This window comes from Heptranchias perlo, chromosome 15 (genome assembly GCF_035084215.1).
Source record: "Heptranchias perlo isolate sHepPer1 chromosome 15, sHepPer1.hap1, whole genome shotgun sequence".
Taxonomy (NCBI): Eukaryota; Metazoa; Chordata; class Chondrichthyes; order Hexanchiformes; family Hexanchidae; genus Heptranchias; species Heptranchias perlo.
In genome coordinates this window covers 56,190,780-56,207,759 of record NC_090339.1, presented here as the reverse complement: position 1 = coordinate 56,207,759, position 16,980 = coordinate 56,190,780, and the positions used below count along the sequence as shown (strand labels likewise).

The window sequence follows — 16,980 nt, the reverse complement described above, 5'->3', positions numbered from 1 at the left end:
TTGGGGGGAAAGCTCCAGTGGCTGGAGTCATACCTAGCACAAAAGAAGATGGTAGTGGTTGTTGGAGGCCACTCATCTCAGCCCCAGGACATTTCTGCAGGAGTTCCTCAGTGCAGTGTCCTAGGCCCAACCATCTTCGGCTGCTTCATCAATGACCTTCCCTCCATCATAAGGTCAGAAATGGGGATGTTCACTGATGATTGCACAGTGTTCAGTTCCATTTGCAACCCCTCAGATAATGAAGCAGTCGTGCCCGCATGCAGCAAGACCTGGACAACATCCAGGATTGGGCTGATAAGTGGCAAGTAACATTCGCGCCAGACAAATGCCAGGCAAGGACCTTCTCCAACAAGAGAGAGTCCAACCACCTCCCTTTGACATTCAACGGCATTACCATCGTCGAATCCCCCACCATCAACATCCTGGGGGTCACCATTGACCAGAAACTTAACTGGATCAGCCACATAAATACTTTGGTACAAGAGCAGGTCAGAGGCTGGGTATTCTGCGGCGAGTGACTCACCTCCTGACTCCCCAAAGCCTTTCCACCATCTACAAGGCACAGGTCAGGAGTGTGATGGAATACTCTCCACTTGCCTGGATGAGTGCAGCACCAACAACACTCAAGAAGCTCGACACCATCCAGGACAAGGCAGCCCGCTTGATTGGCACCCCATCTACCACCCTAAACATTCACTCCCTTCACCACCGGAGCACTGTGGCTGCAGTGTGTACCATCCACAGGGTGCACTGCAGCAACTCGCCCAGGCTTCTTCAACAGCACCTTCCAAACCCGCGACCTCTACCACCTAGAAGGACAAGGGCAGCAGGCACATGGGAACAACACCACCTGCACGTTCCTCTCCCAAGTCACACACCACCCCGACTTGGAAATATATCGCCGTTCCTTCATCATCTCTGAGTCAAAATCCTGGAACTCCCTACCTAACAGCACTGTGGGAGAACCTTCACCACACGGACTGCAGCGGTTCAAGAAGGCGGCTCACCACCACCTTCTCGGGCAATTAGGGATGGGCAATAAATGCTGGCCTCGCCAGCGACGTCCACATCCTATGAATAAATTTTTAAAAATTCATTATGCACTTAGTACTTAAAGCAGATTCATGTACACTGTACCTGTGTTCTGTTTAAATGCCAAATAATTCCCAGTTCTTGCATGATCACATGACTGCGTGCATTGTTTACACACTGGTTCACTCAGTTTGCATGTTGGAGATTCAGGCCGGCACAGTCATCTCTGAAGATGCCACTGCAACACTCCTTGTGCTAAAGTCCCTGCAGCAACACTTATTGTCGCTGTTACAGTGCAACTTTTGTAATGCTGCTTGTGCTCTTCGTTTTTTATCAAAATTAGATTGATTCCAGTGCTCCAAATGTATTAATTTTAGTAACTAATCACCTTATTGTAGCCTCCTTTGTAGATATACAGGTGGTAACGTTACCTGCAAAACTCTTTACCAAGGGGATCAATCCCTTGAATGTGTTCTTGATAAAGTCATACAATTTTACAGCACAGAAGGTGGCCATTTGCCCATCGTACCTGTGCCAGCTTTTGAAAGAGCTAATCATTTAATCCCATTCTCCTGCCTTTTCCCCATACGCTTTAATGAATTGGGTATTGCCAAATAGATTTTCTTGATATAGATTCCTCCTTCACCCAATGTATTTTCTCCTTTTTTTTCCTTTTCCCAAAACAACGTAGCAACTTATTATGTAAATCCATAAGGATTAGGGTGTGCTACATAATACATAACTATTCAGAAATAGAGGCATTGCTCACTGGCACTTGTGACAGTGGTAGGTGGGTAAACTGCTATAATCTCAGCTGTGGTTCATTGTCAGCACTATTGCCGGAGTTGTGGTTTCAAGCCTCACTCCAGAGATATAATCAAGGCTGACACTTCAGTATAGTACTGTGAGCGCTAAACTATTGTGCAGCTGTACTTTAAGGTGTTGTACGGTGCCGTCTTTCAGATGGGCTGTTAAACTGAGGCCCCGTCTGCCCTCTCGGATGGACGTGAAATATCCTGTGGCACTATTCGAAGAGGAGCTGAACAGTTCTCCTGATGTCCTGGCCAACATTTATTCTTCAACCAACACCATCAAAAAAAACAAGCAATCTGGTGATTTATTTCATTATTGTTTGTGGGACCTTGTGCAAATTAGTTGCTGCGTTTCCCTACATTACAACAGTGGCTACAATTCAAAAGTGCATTGCTGGCTGTGAAGCACTTTAGAGAAATCCTGAGGTTGTGAATGACACTATATTAATATATGTTCTTTCTTTCACTGTAAGGAAGAATGAATCAGCAACCAAGTCAGCGCTTTCCCTCCTACTTCCCCTTACTCAACGGTGGAACTCCGTGCCCCCGGCCTTGCCACCTTCCTTCCTGCTTTCAAAGAAATCCTCAGAGCCCTTCGCTTCAATCATGCGTCCAGCCTGACAATCAAAGCCTCTCATTTTCCTTTCCTGCTGGGTGTTTTTTTTTTCCCCCAACCTTAACATAAAAGCCTTTGCGATGACTTCCTGCATCCGCGGAAAGCTATAGAAATGGTCATTGTTGTTCGGCAGGACCTCTTTGAGGATATATGCCTTCTCTGCAACATGGCTGAGATCAGGAACTCCGTGGTGTGTAGGACCTTGGGATTGCAGCACATTACCACCACAGTGTTCACCCACAAAGACCTGTGCTGTAAGTAACAGAAAATTGTTATTCTCATGTCAGTAACTTTGCTCTCCTCTCAATACCATTTGCCTTGTGACATTGGCAGGAATTTTCAGGATGTTTGTGCCATAAATGTATGTAGCTTTTACATTGCTGCCTCCTTGTAAATGTCCGATAGCATTCAGTTAAATTGTCCAGGATTTGTGTTTGTTTTATCTTTGAAGTAAACTGTATTCCTGAATCAATCTGTGCAGAAAATGGCAGTAAAAATCTGGAGGGAAAGTCTGTTGGGAGTTGTGCAAAGATAATTTATTCACATAAGACATAAATTTCCCACCCCTCTCTTTAAGACACTTTTTCTGTAACAAATTTTCATTGAATAGGAGCATTCATAAATTTAAAATGACCTGTTACATCATATAAAATAAAACTAATTTGCTATTATAAGGATATTTTTGTACAGAATTTAATATAATACAGTAGCTACATCAATTAACACTCCCCACTGTTCGTCCAATATATAACCAGGCAAACAATGACTCCAAAGTGCATATTCTCACCTTCGTCCACAGGTAAACACACCCATCTGATTGACCGTCACAACATCTGATCTTCTAAAGGGATACATGCCCAAAATGCATCTCAGAAAAAACATACACAAGATAAAGTAACTGCGACAGGCAGGCTGGTAATGAGATTTTAACTTAATGACTATCAAAGTGTAAGAGCATATGTCAAATTGACCACGGCAAGTAATTTGTTCCCATTGGAATTCTATGTATTTTCCACTCGACATTTTGCTGGGTGCAAGGAATTTTTTTAGAAGTCGTGTGCTATATATTAATATCCATTGATTTACTCTATATGAAGATTGATTGAATTATTATCAATCCCAGAATTCTTATGACTTTACCTTTAAAAATCTCATTAATATTATTTGTGTTAGTTTAAAAGAAATGAATTCACATAAATAACAATGCATCAAAGTTAAAAGACCTGCAAGAACTAGTGAGTATTACAAATGAAGGGGCACATAGGTCGTTAGACAATGGAATGTTCAGTTCACTGAAGCTGACTAGTTGATAAAAATTGGTAAAAAGTTCTCATATTTCTACACAGGACAGCAGTAGAACCATCACTTATTGGCCTATGGACACAATTCAGGATGGTGACAGCACAATGTGGGGAAAGACAGTCTTCATGGCTGAGCTGGAGCGAACAGGAACGCTAATGGAGCTGAGGACACAGTGGGCTGAGAAGAAGAGCAGCTTTTCTGAATTGGGTAGGAAAAAGGAATTTAGTGTAGTGCAATTATTCCCTTGCTGAAAATAATTAGGTAATCTTCCTGATGGGTGGCCACGTGAAACATTATAATTGATAGGGAATGTCGTTTGTACTGGAGAAAATCTAAATAATGTCTTACATGCTGAAGGAAATCTGGACATACATTCACATGTGCATTTGGAATCATCCTCGTACAGCAGAATCGAGCTCACAAGCCACAGATTTAAACCTCAATTTCCCTGTTTGTTCTGAATTTACTAACAAAACATTTTTTTATATATATATATATATATATATTTTAATTGCATGTTTGAAAAGTGGTATAGGCATTTTTATATTATTTGGATTTTCCGTTCCTGAGAATGTAAAACTGCTGCGAGAATCAGGGAGCATTTAATTCTGGATCAATTATCATTAGACCCGAATTTTAAAAAATAATGCACTAACTAGTGTTACAGTTTACACACAGTGTACAGTACGCCGGCAGAGATTTTTAATGGGTTAAGTTTTCAGGGGGTTCCACAGTGAAGCATTTGGTTCTTAACCAAGAGGAGAGTTACATTTTCATTTAGTGGCAGTCAGATTTAAAGAATTGTCTTTTTTAAAATATAAAATAGTAAAGCTATTTAGAAAATAAATGTGCTATTTAAACAAAGAATATAGTTAGCATAATGTTTACAGTGTGTTTGTCTTGCAACTCTAGCTATTCATAAATTACTGAAGCAAAACCAGAAATAGTTTCACAGCATCACACCTGACTTCCTGCCAATGGCAACTATTAGTATCAACTAAAACCACAGGCTATGTTACGCAGCACCTGACGAAACCAACTGCACAGTTAACGCAGCTTTTAACAAGGTCACTTTTACCATTGGTTTACCAGTAGTGCTGTCTTTGTGATTTGTAATGTTGTGACAGTTCAGTCACAATGACCATTTTTGTGTGAGTTTTAAGAAAAAAGCATTATCCTCAGTTGACTAACGAATCATATCAAAAAACTGCAGTTATAAATTGTGACCAATGAGGTGACTGTACCACAGAACGTACTGTGTTCGCTAAACAATTGAGTCTGTTTGGCCAAAGACAAATCGGCAGGAGGTCCACATGTAGAACAGGCTCGAGGGGCTGAATGGCCTACTCCTGTTCCTATGTTCCTATGTAGCGTGAAAGGTCATTGTAAAACCATTCCATCTGTATGATTGATGATCTGGCAACAACCTTCAGGTTTGCTTTTACTAACAGATCTCAGAGACCAGGGATTGGCAGGAAAAATGAATCTGGATTAAAGAAAAGAGTTTGGTCTGTGAAGAAAGCAGCTTCCTTTCAGAAAGATGTGACCACCTAAGCCTCTGTCTACCTTGCTGGGACTTGGCTTTTCTTCATGCCTGAAAGCTGCCACATTAGCTTCCAAGGAAGAAGTGAAGTCCGTACCCGTCCCAGGTATGGATAAGCCACCAGTTGAATGTTCTCCCATCTCCCACAAATTTACCATCGCGGTATGTCCAATTTGTGGCTATGCGTTGTCCACTTCTTGCGCTTCTTTGGCTACCGCGGCAACTGGATGTTGGACAAGTCTGAGAGGCCGCTGGTACCGTTTTGCGTCCGACGGGCTTGATGTTGTGAGAGGTATCCCATGTTGATGTGTTGAGGTGAAGGAGGCGGCAGGAAAAGAGGCTGCGATGGGGCATCCTGCATCGTTCCACTTGGCGGCACTTGCTAAACAAACAAACGCACGACTCAAGAAAGTGTTTAGTTACAAATAGATTCATTTCAACTGTACACAAATCCATTTGCTCGTTAAAGAAATTGTTTACCTCCCTCACTTTTAGACTTTCCACCCCATTCACCATTCCCTTGGACTTTCTCCAAGGGCTCTGCCAATGCCCTTTGCGACCAGCTACCAGGTGTAAGAGCGTCCCACACTGACGTGTGCATTTATTTATGGGGGTTGGGGGCGGGGGGAGGCTGGTGGTGATGGTGTGCAGACGTTACACCATGCCTGTATAGGACAGGCTTGATGGACCAGCTGGTCTTTACCTGTCCTTTTTCATATGTTCATATGTAACTCACTATATAAAATTGGCGGTGTGTTTGATAGTGAGGAGGAAAGCTGTAGGCTGCAGGAGCAACGGACTGGTCAGGTGGGCAGAAAAGTGGCAAATGGAATTCAATCTAGAGAAGTGTGAGGTAATGCATTTGGGGAGGGCAAACAAGGCAAGGAAATACACAATAAATGGGAGAATATTGAGAGGTGCAGAGGAAGAAAAGAATCTTGGAATGCTTGTCCACAGATCCCTGAAGGTAGCAGGGTGGTAGATAAGGTGGTTAAAAAGGCATACAGGATACTTTCCTTTATTAGCCGAGGCACAGAATAAAAGAGCAGGGGGGTTACACTAGAACTGTATAAAACATTGATTAGGCCACAGCTTCAGTACTGCATACAGTTCTGGCCACCACATTACAGGAAAGATGTGATTGCACTAGAGAGGGTACAGAGGAGATTTACAAGGATGTTGCCAGGGCTGGAAAATTTTAGCTATGAGAAAAGATTGGATTGGCTGGGGTTGTTTTCTTTGGAACAAAGGAGGCTGAGGGGAGATTTAATCGAGGTACATAAAATCAGTGACCAGGGGGCATAGATTTAAAGTAATTGGTAGGAGGATTATAGGGGAGCTGAGGCAAAATTTTTTCACCCAGAGAGCGGTGGCGGTCTGGAACTCACTGCCTGAAAGGGTGGTAGAGGCAGAAACCCTCAACTCATTTAAAAAGTACTCGGATCTGCACTTGAACCTACAGGGCTATGGACCAAGCACTGGAAAGTGGGATTAAGCTGGATAGCTCCTTATTGGCCAGCACGGTCCCGATGGGCCGAATGGCCTCCTTCTGTGCCGTAACTTTCTATGATTCTATAGTTCTATGATAAAGAACTGTAAGCACGGGCACATATCCTGGTATACCAAACCACAGTGCTACCCTTAGTTATTCAGAATATTTACTATTTTGAGCTCATTCTCAGTTTTACAGAGTGGCTTGTTAGGCCATTTCAGAAGGCATTAAGGGTCAATTACACAATGTGGAACTGGAGCCACATGCAGGCCAGAACAGGTAAGTGTGGCAGGTCCCTTTCCCTGAAGGATGGTAGTGAACCAGTTAGGTTTTTGCAATAATCCAGCAGCTCTCATGGTCATTTTTCAATTTTGCCACTTGCCATTGGTGGGATTTGGACTCAAAACCTCGAGGGTGCTAATCCAGCACCAAAACAAATGGACTACCATAAGAACATGGAATTTTTTTACTACAAGTGGAAACAAGGAAAATCAGACTGACAGCAAGCTTGGCTTCTAAAAGCTTGAAAATCATGGGAGGGGCAATAACTGAGGCAGATCAAGAGTTTCACGATTTTGAGATTCAAGGAAAAATTATTCTCTCCTTGTGGGTTTCGAATGTTTTCTGCAAAGGAAAAATAATTCCAACAGTTAGAATGTGATGTTTCTCCATCATATATGACAAGTATTTCATGGAATTTGCGTTATCATATGTTGTATAAACCTCAGTCACAAAGGTCTTCTTCATAAGTGGCAAGTAACATTCGCGCCAGATAAGTGCCAGGCAATGACCATCTCCAACAAGAGAGAGTCTAACCACCTCCCCCTGACATTCAACGGCATTACCATCACCGAATCCCCCAACATCAACATCCTGGGGGTCACCATTGACCAGAAACTTAACTGGACCAGCCATATAAATACTGTGGCTACGAGAGCAGGTCAGAGGCTGGGTATTCTGCGGCGAGTGACACACCTCCTGACTCCCCAAAGCCTTTCCACCATCTACAAGGCACAAGTCAGGAGTGTGATGGAGTACTCTCCACTTGCTTGGATGAGTGCAGCTCCAACAACACTCAAGAAGCTCGACACCATCCAAGATAAAGCAGCCCGCTTGATTGGCACCCCATCCACTACACTAAACATTCACTCCCTTCACCACCGGCGCACTGTGGCTGCAGTGTGTACCATCCACAGGATGCACTGCAGCAATTCGCTAAGGCTTCTTCGACAGCACCTCCCAAACCCGCGACCTCTACCACCTAGAAGGACAAGAGCAGCAGGCACATGGGAACAACACCACCTGCACGTTCCCCTCCAAGTCACACACCATCCCGACTTGGAAATATATCGCCGTTCCTTCATTGTCGCTGGGTCAAAATCCTGGAACTCCCTTCCAAACAGCACTGTGGGAGAACCGTCACCACACGGACTGCAGCGGTTCAAGAAGGCGGCTCACCACCACCTTCTCGAGGGCAATTAGGGATGGGCAATAAATGCTGGCCTCGCCAGCGACGCCCACATCCCGTGAACGAATAAAAAAAAAGAAAAAAAAGATGGTTAGGGAGACTGTGTGTTGGGATTGTATGTTCCTTTTTTGTATATGATGGCATTCTAAATAGAACTACTTAAAATCAGTGTAAGATCTGTGTTTAGTTTCCCTTCATTTAATGGTTAGGAAGGAGGGGAGAGAGTTACAGTTACAATCTCTTGTGATATTTATTGTTCCATTTGAGAACACAACGTTCAGGTTTAATGCCACAGTTTACTACATGTATCTTGAAGATACTGTTTCTAGAGGGCTTAGAGGGTTAAATTATGAGGATAGGTTGTATAAACTTGTCTTGTATTCCCTTGAGTATAGCAGATCAGGGGGGGTGATCTGATCGAGCTGTTTAAAATGTTAAAATGACTCAAGAGGGTAGATACAGAGGGACTAATACCTCTGGTGAGGGAATGAAGAAGAAGGGCACATAATCTTAAAATTAGAGCTGGGCCATTCAGGAGCGAAATCAGGAAGCACTTTTTCACACAAAGGGTAGTAGTAATTTGGAACTCTCTCCCCCAAAAGGCTGTGGATACGAGGACAATTGGAGCATTCAAGACTGAGATCGACAGATTTTTATTAGGTAATGGTATCGAGGGATATGGAGCAAAGGCGGGAAAATGGAGTTGAGGTGCAGATCAGCCATGATCTAATTGAATGGCGGAGCAAGCCCGAGGGGCTGAATGGCCTACACCTGTTCCTAATGTTACTACATGTGGCTTATATACTCCCACGAGACTTCTTACCTGAAGATAGTGATGGTGTTGCTGGAGCTGCATGGAATGATGGGCGTGCAGCTGTTGAATGGAGGCCTGCTGGTGTGAAGAGAAGCCTTGGTGTTCGATAGTCACAGCACTTGGAGAAGGGACAATGACCGTGCTACAGCTGATTGGTTGCATTGCTAGTGCTGTCAGCATCTGCCGATCTTGAATATATCTGAGAATACAAGACCGCAAAAAGCACAATTTAGGATGAACGGAAAAGTTGCTGAACTTAGAATTAGTTAAATACCGAGGTAACATTTATCCGATTGGTTTAATGTGATCTGGTGTTCTACAAAATGTCTGGTCAATAATAACCCGCAGCAAATTGATTTTTTTTCCGCACTGATGAGTGAAGAAGAAAAATATATTAAAGGAAGCTGGACGGGTGGCAGATTGTAGTGAGATTCAGGTCTGTATGATACTCTATCCTTGCACGTGGTGTGCAGAGATGAAGTACACAGAATGGGCATTAGCTATCTATACCCACGGTGTCAGCCATGGCTCAGTTGGTAGCATTCTCTGAGTCAGAAGGAATGTGGGTTCAAGTCCTACTCCAGAGACTTGAGCACAAAATCTAGGCTGATACCCCAGTGCAGTACCGAGGGAGTGCTGCACTGTTGGAGGTGCCGTCTTTTGGTTGAGACTTTAAACCGAGACCCTGTCTGCCCTCGGCACTATTTCAAAGAAGAGCAGGGGAGTTCTCCCCAGTGTCCTGGCCAATATTTATCCCTCAATCAACATCACTAAAAGAGATTATTTGGTCATTGTCACATTGCTGTTTGAGGGACCTTGCTGTGTGCAAATTGGCTGCCACATTTCCTATATTACAACAGTGACTACACTTCAAAAGTCCTTCATTAGCTGTAAAGCGCTTTGGGACGTCCTGAGGTCATGAAAGGCGCTATATAAATGCAAGTTCCTTCACTTTCTTTCTTTATATGCATAGCTAATAGAGACAAGTGTATTTCACCCTATAATTTCTGTTTCCAGTCTCAATGCTGGAGTTCTCTCATTTAATACCAAGCACTTTTTAACCCACTTCAATCGATTGCTGAATTTAATCTGTGTACGTGAGCTATTACAGTTGTCTGCAATCTGTTACAAATATATTAAAACATTTGAGGTGTCCATTACTCTTCACACTGTCAAACGTGCAAATTTCTTCATCACACTTCATATAATAAAAATATAAAGAAAGCCAATCATTTTACATTATACAGAGAAACTGCCCCCCCCAATGGAAAATACCAACTAATTACTTTAAGGCGCACTCTTAAAAGAAAGTTTAAGAAACAAAGAAAGCAAATCTGAGCTCTGATTTATAAGGACCTGCAAAGAGGAATTTTCTCAAACTGACCACAGGAAGGCAACTACACCTTGTGGCCTCAAAGGCACACATCAAGTTACGCACTTTATCACTATAATAATTCACTATGGGCCAGAAATCGCGCAGAGGCAACGCTTGCTGCAGCTCCTGCGAATTAAATTAACAAAAATACTGCGGGCTCTGTGGCGTTCAATTGTTTGAATTTGAAGGTAAAAAAATGTGCGCCATCAACCCAGCCTCTGTGCAGCGTGAGCTGCCGCGTGGCTGGTATTGTCTGTGAGGAGACGACACGCCCACAAAATTGCTCAGAAAGAGAAGTCCCGCCCACAGATTCAGGCTGCATTGCTCGAACAGGCAAGCAGACTTCATTCATTTAAAGTGAGTATTCTGGATGTCAGTGTAAATAAAAATTTAAATTTTTGAAAATAAAAATCCAAAGAAATAACTGAATTAAATTAAAGATGCAGAAGGGAAAAGTAAAAAAAAACATTTTTTAATTACATTTTTTTTTAATGACCAAAAACTATTAAAATAAGGAGTATTACGAGACTCCACATTTTTAATAGTTAATTTTTAGTTGTTTGGCAGACATTAAGACTTAGTTTAGACCTGGTATTTTTAAGCGTACCTGTTTGGTGACGTAATTAGTTACTTTCCAGCTGGGCAGATAAACAAGTTGGCGCTTTTTCAATGATTTCTCTGATTGCAGCGTGCGATGGCCCTTTAATTCGAAGCTGTCATATTGCCGGCGAACCACTAGGAGCAAGTTCACTATTTCCGCGTTTTACTGCGCCTGTGCAAACACGGGAACTTGCTCCTTCAATTCGACAGTAAAAACGGAGAGCGCTGTTGAGCTCCTCTGTTATTTCGGGAGCGATTTCTGGTCCTACGTGTTACGTGTTATAATACCCCTGTCTTTATCAAACAGAATACCCTGAGACCCATCAGTGTGTACAGTTCCAGTTGAGTCATTTCAGGTCTCGCTAGCGAGCTGGTTTAGTGACAATTTGCAGGACGTTCAAAGCTGATCATGTCACAAGCTATTGTTCTTAAAATGAAACTCCTGGCTTTAATTTATTTGGTGATTACACTTGCACAGCAGGAAATCAGTGCAAGCCAGTGATAAAATGTGACTGTCGGTTGGACTCAAACATAAATGTATTTTTTTGTTTTTGCTGTTGTGATGTAACTGAACTGTATCTACTGTCAGTTACAAATACATGTACAAAGATGGGAATAGTATAGCAGCTGGTGATAATGGTCATATCAGTCTCCCTGTCAGTTATCTCACTCACTTACCATAGGCAACTTGTATCGATAAAATCTTATCCTTTTCTAACAGACGCTTTACTACATTTACATCACAGTTTGATAACCAATGTAACGCATTGCCTGTGGAGATCAGAGTCAGAACTGGAAATGATCGCCAGTGAGATTTTATGAAAATTGACTTCACTGTTTTAATGCCGGCATTAACCTCTTTCTTTTAAATGGGCTATTGACTGTTAAAATAACAGAGTTAGGGATTTAATGAGAACATGTTAAACACTTATATGATAACATAATTCACAGTGATTTCCAGGTGACTGTATCTCGTGCTTTCAGGAACCCACTGTGACCATGGTGCTATGCTCTGAGTCAATCTTGAGATTCGTACTTGGCCTGGTGTCTTGCTGTACTGTTCTGGGATGGCTGTTCATTTCCACTGCTGTTTGGCATAATGGAATGGATGGGTTGATTCAAAAATAATCTGAAAAAGAGACAAATGCAAAATGATAGTAACACTGCTCATCCTTCCGTGCTGGAGATCGGAGGGAGGGTGTCCTTCACTTCAGTGTTCTTGTTTGATAAATGCACAGAACTGGAAGTGATATAAAAGGCTGTAATTCATGTTGGCAGTTCAGGTTGGGTTATAAACAGCAAGATGAAGCTCAGATGGTTTATGGACGAGAACAGAACCTTAATATTGAGTTACAGTCTTAAGCTCACTGCTAGCAATATGTTGTTGTATATGTGGAATCGTTTTTTTAATTATTAAGTTTGTTTTCAACTTTCTTCAAAGATGTGCAGCAACTTACACTGATCACAATTACACAGGAAAGACTGCATGATGCAGGTAAAAGTTCATACAACTGATAGCAAAATTAGAACCCAAAGCTTTATGGCAGCCCACAGAAGGTTCTGTAATTTTCCCAGTTCTTTCACAGCAGCAAGTTACAGGTAAATATGTGATTCTGTATATGTATATATACGCACATATTGTTTGGAGGATACAGAATATGGACATGATGGGATAGCAAGTTTATTCAAGCGGTGGACAAGGTGTCATAACTTACAATTTTATTATTTAGCACTTCTGAAACGCTTGATAAAGAGAGAGGCGGACATCAAGAAGAAATATAGGGGGGAGACTGAAAGCATGGTCAAAGAGATTGGTTTTTTCAGAGCTTTGGGTCTAGGCAGCCGAAGACACGGGGGGCAATGGTGGAGCGATTAGAATCGGGGATGTGCAAGAGGCAAGAATTGGAGGAGCGCAGAGATCTCGGAGGGCTGGAGGAGGTTACAGAGAGAGGGAGGGGCGAGGCCATGGAGGGATTTGAAAACAAGGATGAGAGTTTCAAAATCGAGGCATTCCCGGACCGGGAGCTAATGTAGGTCAGCGAACACAGGAGTGATGGGAGAACAGGACTTGGTGCGAGTTAGGATACTGGCAGCAGAGTTTTGGATGGGCTTAAGTATATGGAGGGTGGAAGATGGGAGGCCGGCCAGGAGAGCATGGGAATAGTCAAGCAAGACGGTAACAAAGGCATGGATGACGGTTTTAGCAGCAGATGAGCCGAGGCAGGGGCGGAGACGGGTGATGTTACGGAGGTGGAAGTAGGCGGTCTTGGTGATGAAGTGGATATGTGGTCGGAAGCTCATCTCAGGGTCAGATAGGACGCCAAGGTTGTGAACGGTCTGGTTCAGCCTCAGACAGTGGCCAGGGAGAGGGATGGAGTCAGTGGGTAGGGAAAGGAGTTTGTGGTGGGGATCAAAGACAATGGCTTTGGTCATCCCAATATTTAGTTGGAGGAAATTTTTGCTCATCCAGTCGGACAAGCAATGTGACAAATGAGAGACAGTGGAGGCATTGAGGGAAGTGGTTGTGAGGTAGAGCTGGGTGTCGTCAGTGTACATGTGGAACCTGACGTCGTGTTTTCGATGATGTCACTGATAGGCAGGATATAGATGAGAAGTGGAGGGGGCCCAGGATAGATTCAGACCGTTCGCAACCTTGTCCTACTTGACCCTGAGATGAGCATCCGATCCCATTTCAGCTCCATCACCAAGATCGCCTACTTCCAACTCAGTAACATCGCCCGTTTCTGCCCTTGCCTCCACTCATCTGCTCATCCATGCCCTTGTTACCTCTAGACTTGACTATTTCAATGCTCCCCTGGCTGACCTCCCATCTTCCACCCTCCATAAACTTGAGCTCATTCAAAACTCTGCTGCCCGTATCCTAACTCACACCAAGTCCCGTTCATCCGTCACCTCTGTGCTCGCTGACCTACATTGGTTCCCGTCTGGCATCGCCTCAATTAAAATTCTTATCCTTGTTTTCAAGACCCCTCCATGGCCTCACCACTCCCTTTCTCTGTAACTTCCTCCAGCCCTACACCCCTCTGAGATCTCTATGCTCCTCCAATTCTGGCCTCCTGCGCAGCCCCGATTTTAATCACTCCACCATTGGCGGCTGTGCCTTCAGCTGCCTCGGTCCTAAGCTCTGGAATTTCCTCCCTAAACCTCTCTGCCTCTCTACGTCTCTCTCCTCCTTTAAGACCCTCCTTAAAACCTACCTCTTTGATCAACCTTTTGGTCACCTGCCCTAATATCTCCTTATGTGGATCGGTATAAAATTTTGTTTGATAACGCTCCTGTGAAGCGCCTTGGGACATTTTACTACGTTAAAGGCGCTATATAAATGCAAGTAGTTGTTGATGTGGCCGAGGGGTAACATTTCGATAATGAAAAGGAGGGCAGCAAGGATGGAGCCCAAGTTACCAGGGGTACTCATGCAGGCACAGGTGAAGAACCTGTTGGAGGAAGTAGACCATAGTGGAGAATGGAGTCACCCACAGTGTGGGAGGTGGCAAAGAGAATGAGGACAGATAGCAAGCTATGATTGCAGTAACAGAGGGACTCTTTGACTAAGGCAGTCTTAGAGCTGACATTAGGTAGAAAGCTTAAGTGTCACAACTGATCTATAATGGGACCCAGACCATCTGTTGTTCCATACACATTTATGTACATATAACAACTCTCAAAGTGTGCCATCTATTTTGAATGGAGCTGGTGTGAGATACTGTGGATTGTGCTTAGAATACCAATGTGATTTCTAAACGCTTAAGAGGAACGTTGCACTAAGTTTAACTTTAAGAACTTATTATCTTGCCCTTAGTTTATTGGCTGAATTACCTAAATAATGCAGACAACAATGGGAATAATTTCTATGAAGAAAAAAGGTCAGCCCCATCCTCATTTTGTTCATTTACACACCTTGTACTTTAGTGCACCATCCTGATGCACATGTTAGAAAGGTGAGAATCTGTGAAATTAAGATGAACATTTTTATTTGGTAAAGATGGACTGTTAGGGGGACAAAAGTCAGGGTTCTATGTTCTGCAAGATTATCAGTAGCCGTTCAAAGTAATGGCAACTGATGTCTGAAAATTTAGCATTGTTGCCCCTTGGGTAGTGCTGTATGTTTTTTTTGGAATCTCAGTGTGATTCAGATCGGCTGGTGTTTTCTTGATTTCCACCAAGCCAAATTTCCCCTACGGTACCCCCCGTGTCCTAGTCCTTGAACTCGCATCTTTCTCTAGTTTCTCTCCTATCTCCCCTCATGCCCTCTCCGAGTGCATCGTGACCATGAGGCCAACCTCCTGCTCCTTCGACCCTATTCCCACTAAACTGCTGACCACCCAACTTCCCCATGTTAGCTGATATTGTTAACTGTTCCCTCTCCTCAGGTACTGTCCCCCTCCCCTTTAAATCTGCCGTCATCATCCTCCTCCTCAAAAAACCCACCCTTGACCCCTCTGTCCTTGCAAACTACCGCCCCATCTCCAATCTCCCTTTCCTCCCCAGACTCCTTGAACATGTTGCTGCCTCCCAAATCCATGCCCATCTTTCCCGCAACTCCATGTTTGAATTCCTCCAATCAGGTTTCCGCCCTTGCCACAGTACTGAAACGGCCCTTATCAAACTCACAAATGACGTCCTATGTGACTGTGACCATGGTAAACTATCCCTCCTCATCCTTCCCGACCTGTCTGTCTGCAGGCTTTGACACGGGTGACCACACCATCCTCCTGCAACGCCTCTCCTCCATCGTCCAGCTGGGTCGGACTGGACTTGCCTGGTTCCGTTCTTATCTATCCAGTCGTGGCCAGAGAATCGTCTGTAAAGGCTTCTCTTCCTGCTCCCGCCCGTACCCTCTGGAGTCCCCCAAGGATCTACCCTTGGCCCACCTCCTATTTCTCATCTACATGCTGCCCCTGGCGTCATCATCCAAAAACACATCAGATTTCACATGTATGCTGATGTTCCCTCTCCTCAGGTACTGTCCCCCTCCCCTTTAAATCTGCTGTCATCACCTCCCTCCTCAAAAAACCCACCCTTGACCCCTCTGTCCTTGCAAACTATCGCCCCATCTCCAATCTCCCTTTCCTCCCCAGAGTCCTTGAAGTTACTGCTGCCTCCCAAATCCATGCCCATCTTTCCCGCAACTCCATGTTTGAATTCCTCCAACCACTCTCAACCCTTCCACTGTCTCTCGTTTGTCACGTTCCTTGTCTGACATCCAGAACTGGATGAGCAAAAATATCTCCTAACTAAATATTGGGAAGACCGAAGCCATTGTCTTTGGTCCCTGCCGCAAACTTCATTCCCTTGCCATTGACTCCATCCCTCTCCCTGGCCACTGTCTGAGGCTGAACCAGACTGTTTGCAACCTTGATGTCCCATTTGACCCTGAGATGAGTTTCCGACCACATATCCGCTCCATCACCGAGACCGCCTAATTCCACCTCCGTAACATCACCCATCTCCGCCCCTGCCTCAGCTCATCTGTTGCTGAAACCCTCATCCATGCCTTTAATACCTGCAGACTGGACTATTCCAATGCTCTCCTGGCTGGCCTCTCATCTTCCACCTTCCATAAACTTGAGCTCATCCAAGTCCCATTCTTCCATCACCTCTGTCCTCGCTGACCTACAATGGCTCCCGGTCTGGGAATGCCTCAATTTTAAAATTCTTATCTTTGTTTTCAAATCCTCCCTATCTCTGTAACTTCCTCCAGCCCTACAACCCTCTGAGATCTCTGCGCTCCTCCAATTCTTGCCTCTTGCACGTCCCCGATTTTAATCGCTCCACCATTGTCGGCCGTGCCTTCAGCTGCCTAGGCCTAAAGCTCTGGAATTCCCTCCCTTAACCTCTCCACCTCTTTACCTCCCTCTCCTCCTTTAAGACGCTCCTTAAAACCTACCTCTTTGACCAAGCTTTT

The 16,980-nt window shown here is 44.0% G+C and overlaps 1 protein-coding gene across 3 annotated transcripts in view; it reads right to left on the bottom strand.

Moving 5' to 3' along the window:
- Positions 1 to 3,024: 3,024 nt before the first annotated feature.
- The window catches only part of npas2 (neuronal PAS domain protein 2), a 195,326-nt gene continuing 181,370 nt past the window's right edge, over positions 3,025 to 16,980 (bottom strand). For all 3 annotated transcript variants that reach the window (XM_067997284.1, XM_067997285.1, XM_067997286.1), the window contains 3 exons: positions 12,091 to 12,183; positions 9,089 to 9,278; positions 3,025 to 5,687 (listed from right to left, as the gene is read on the bottom strand). In XM_067997284.1, coding sequence (XP_067853385.1) covers positions 5,517 to 5,687; positions 9,089 to 9,278; positions 12,091 to 12,183 — 454 coding nt within the window. In that variant the 3' untranslated portion in view covers positions 3,025 to 5,516. The remainder of the gene's footprint in view (positions 5,688 to 9,088; positions 9,279 to 12,090; positions 12,184 to 16,980) is intronic.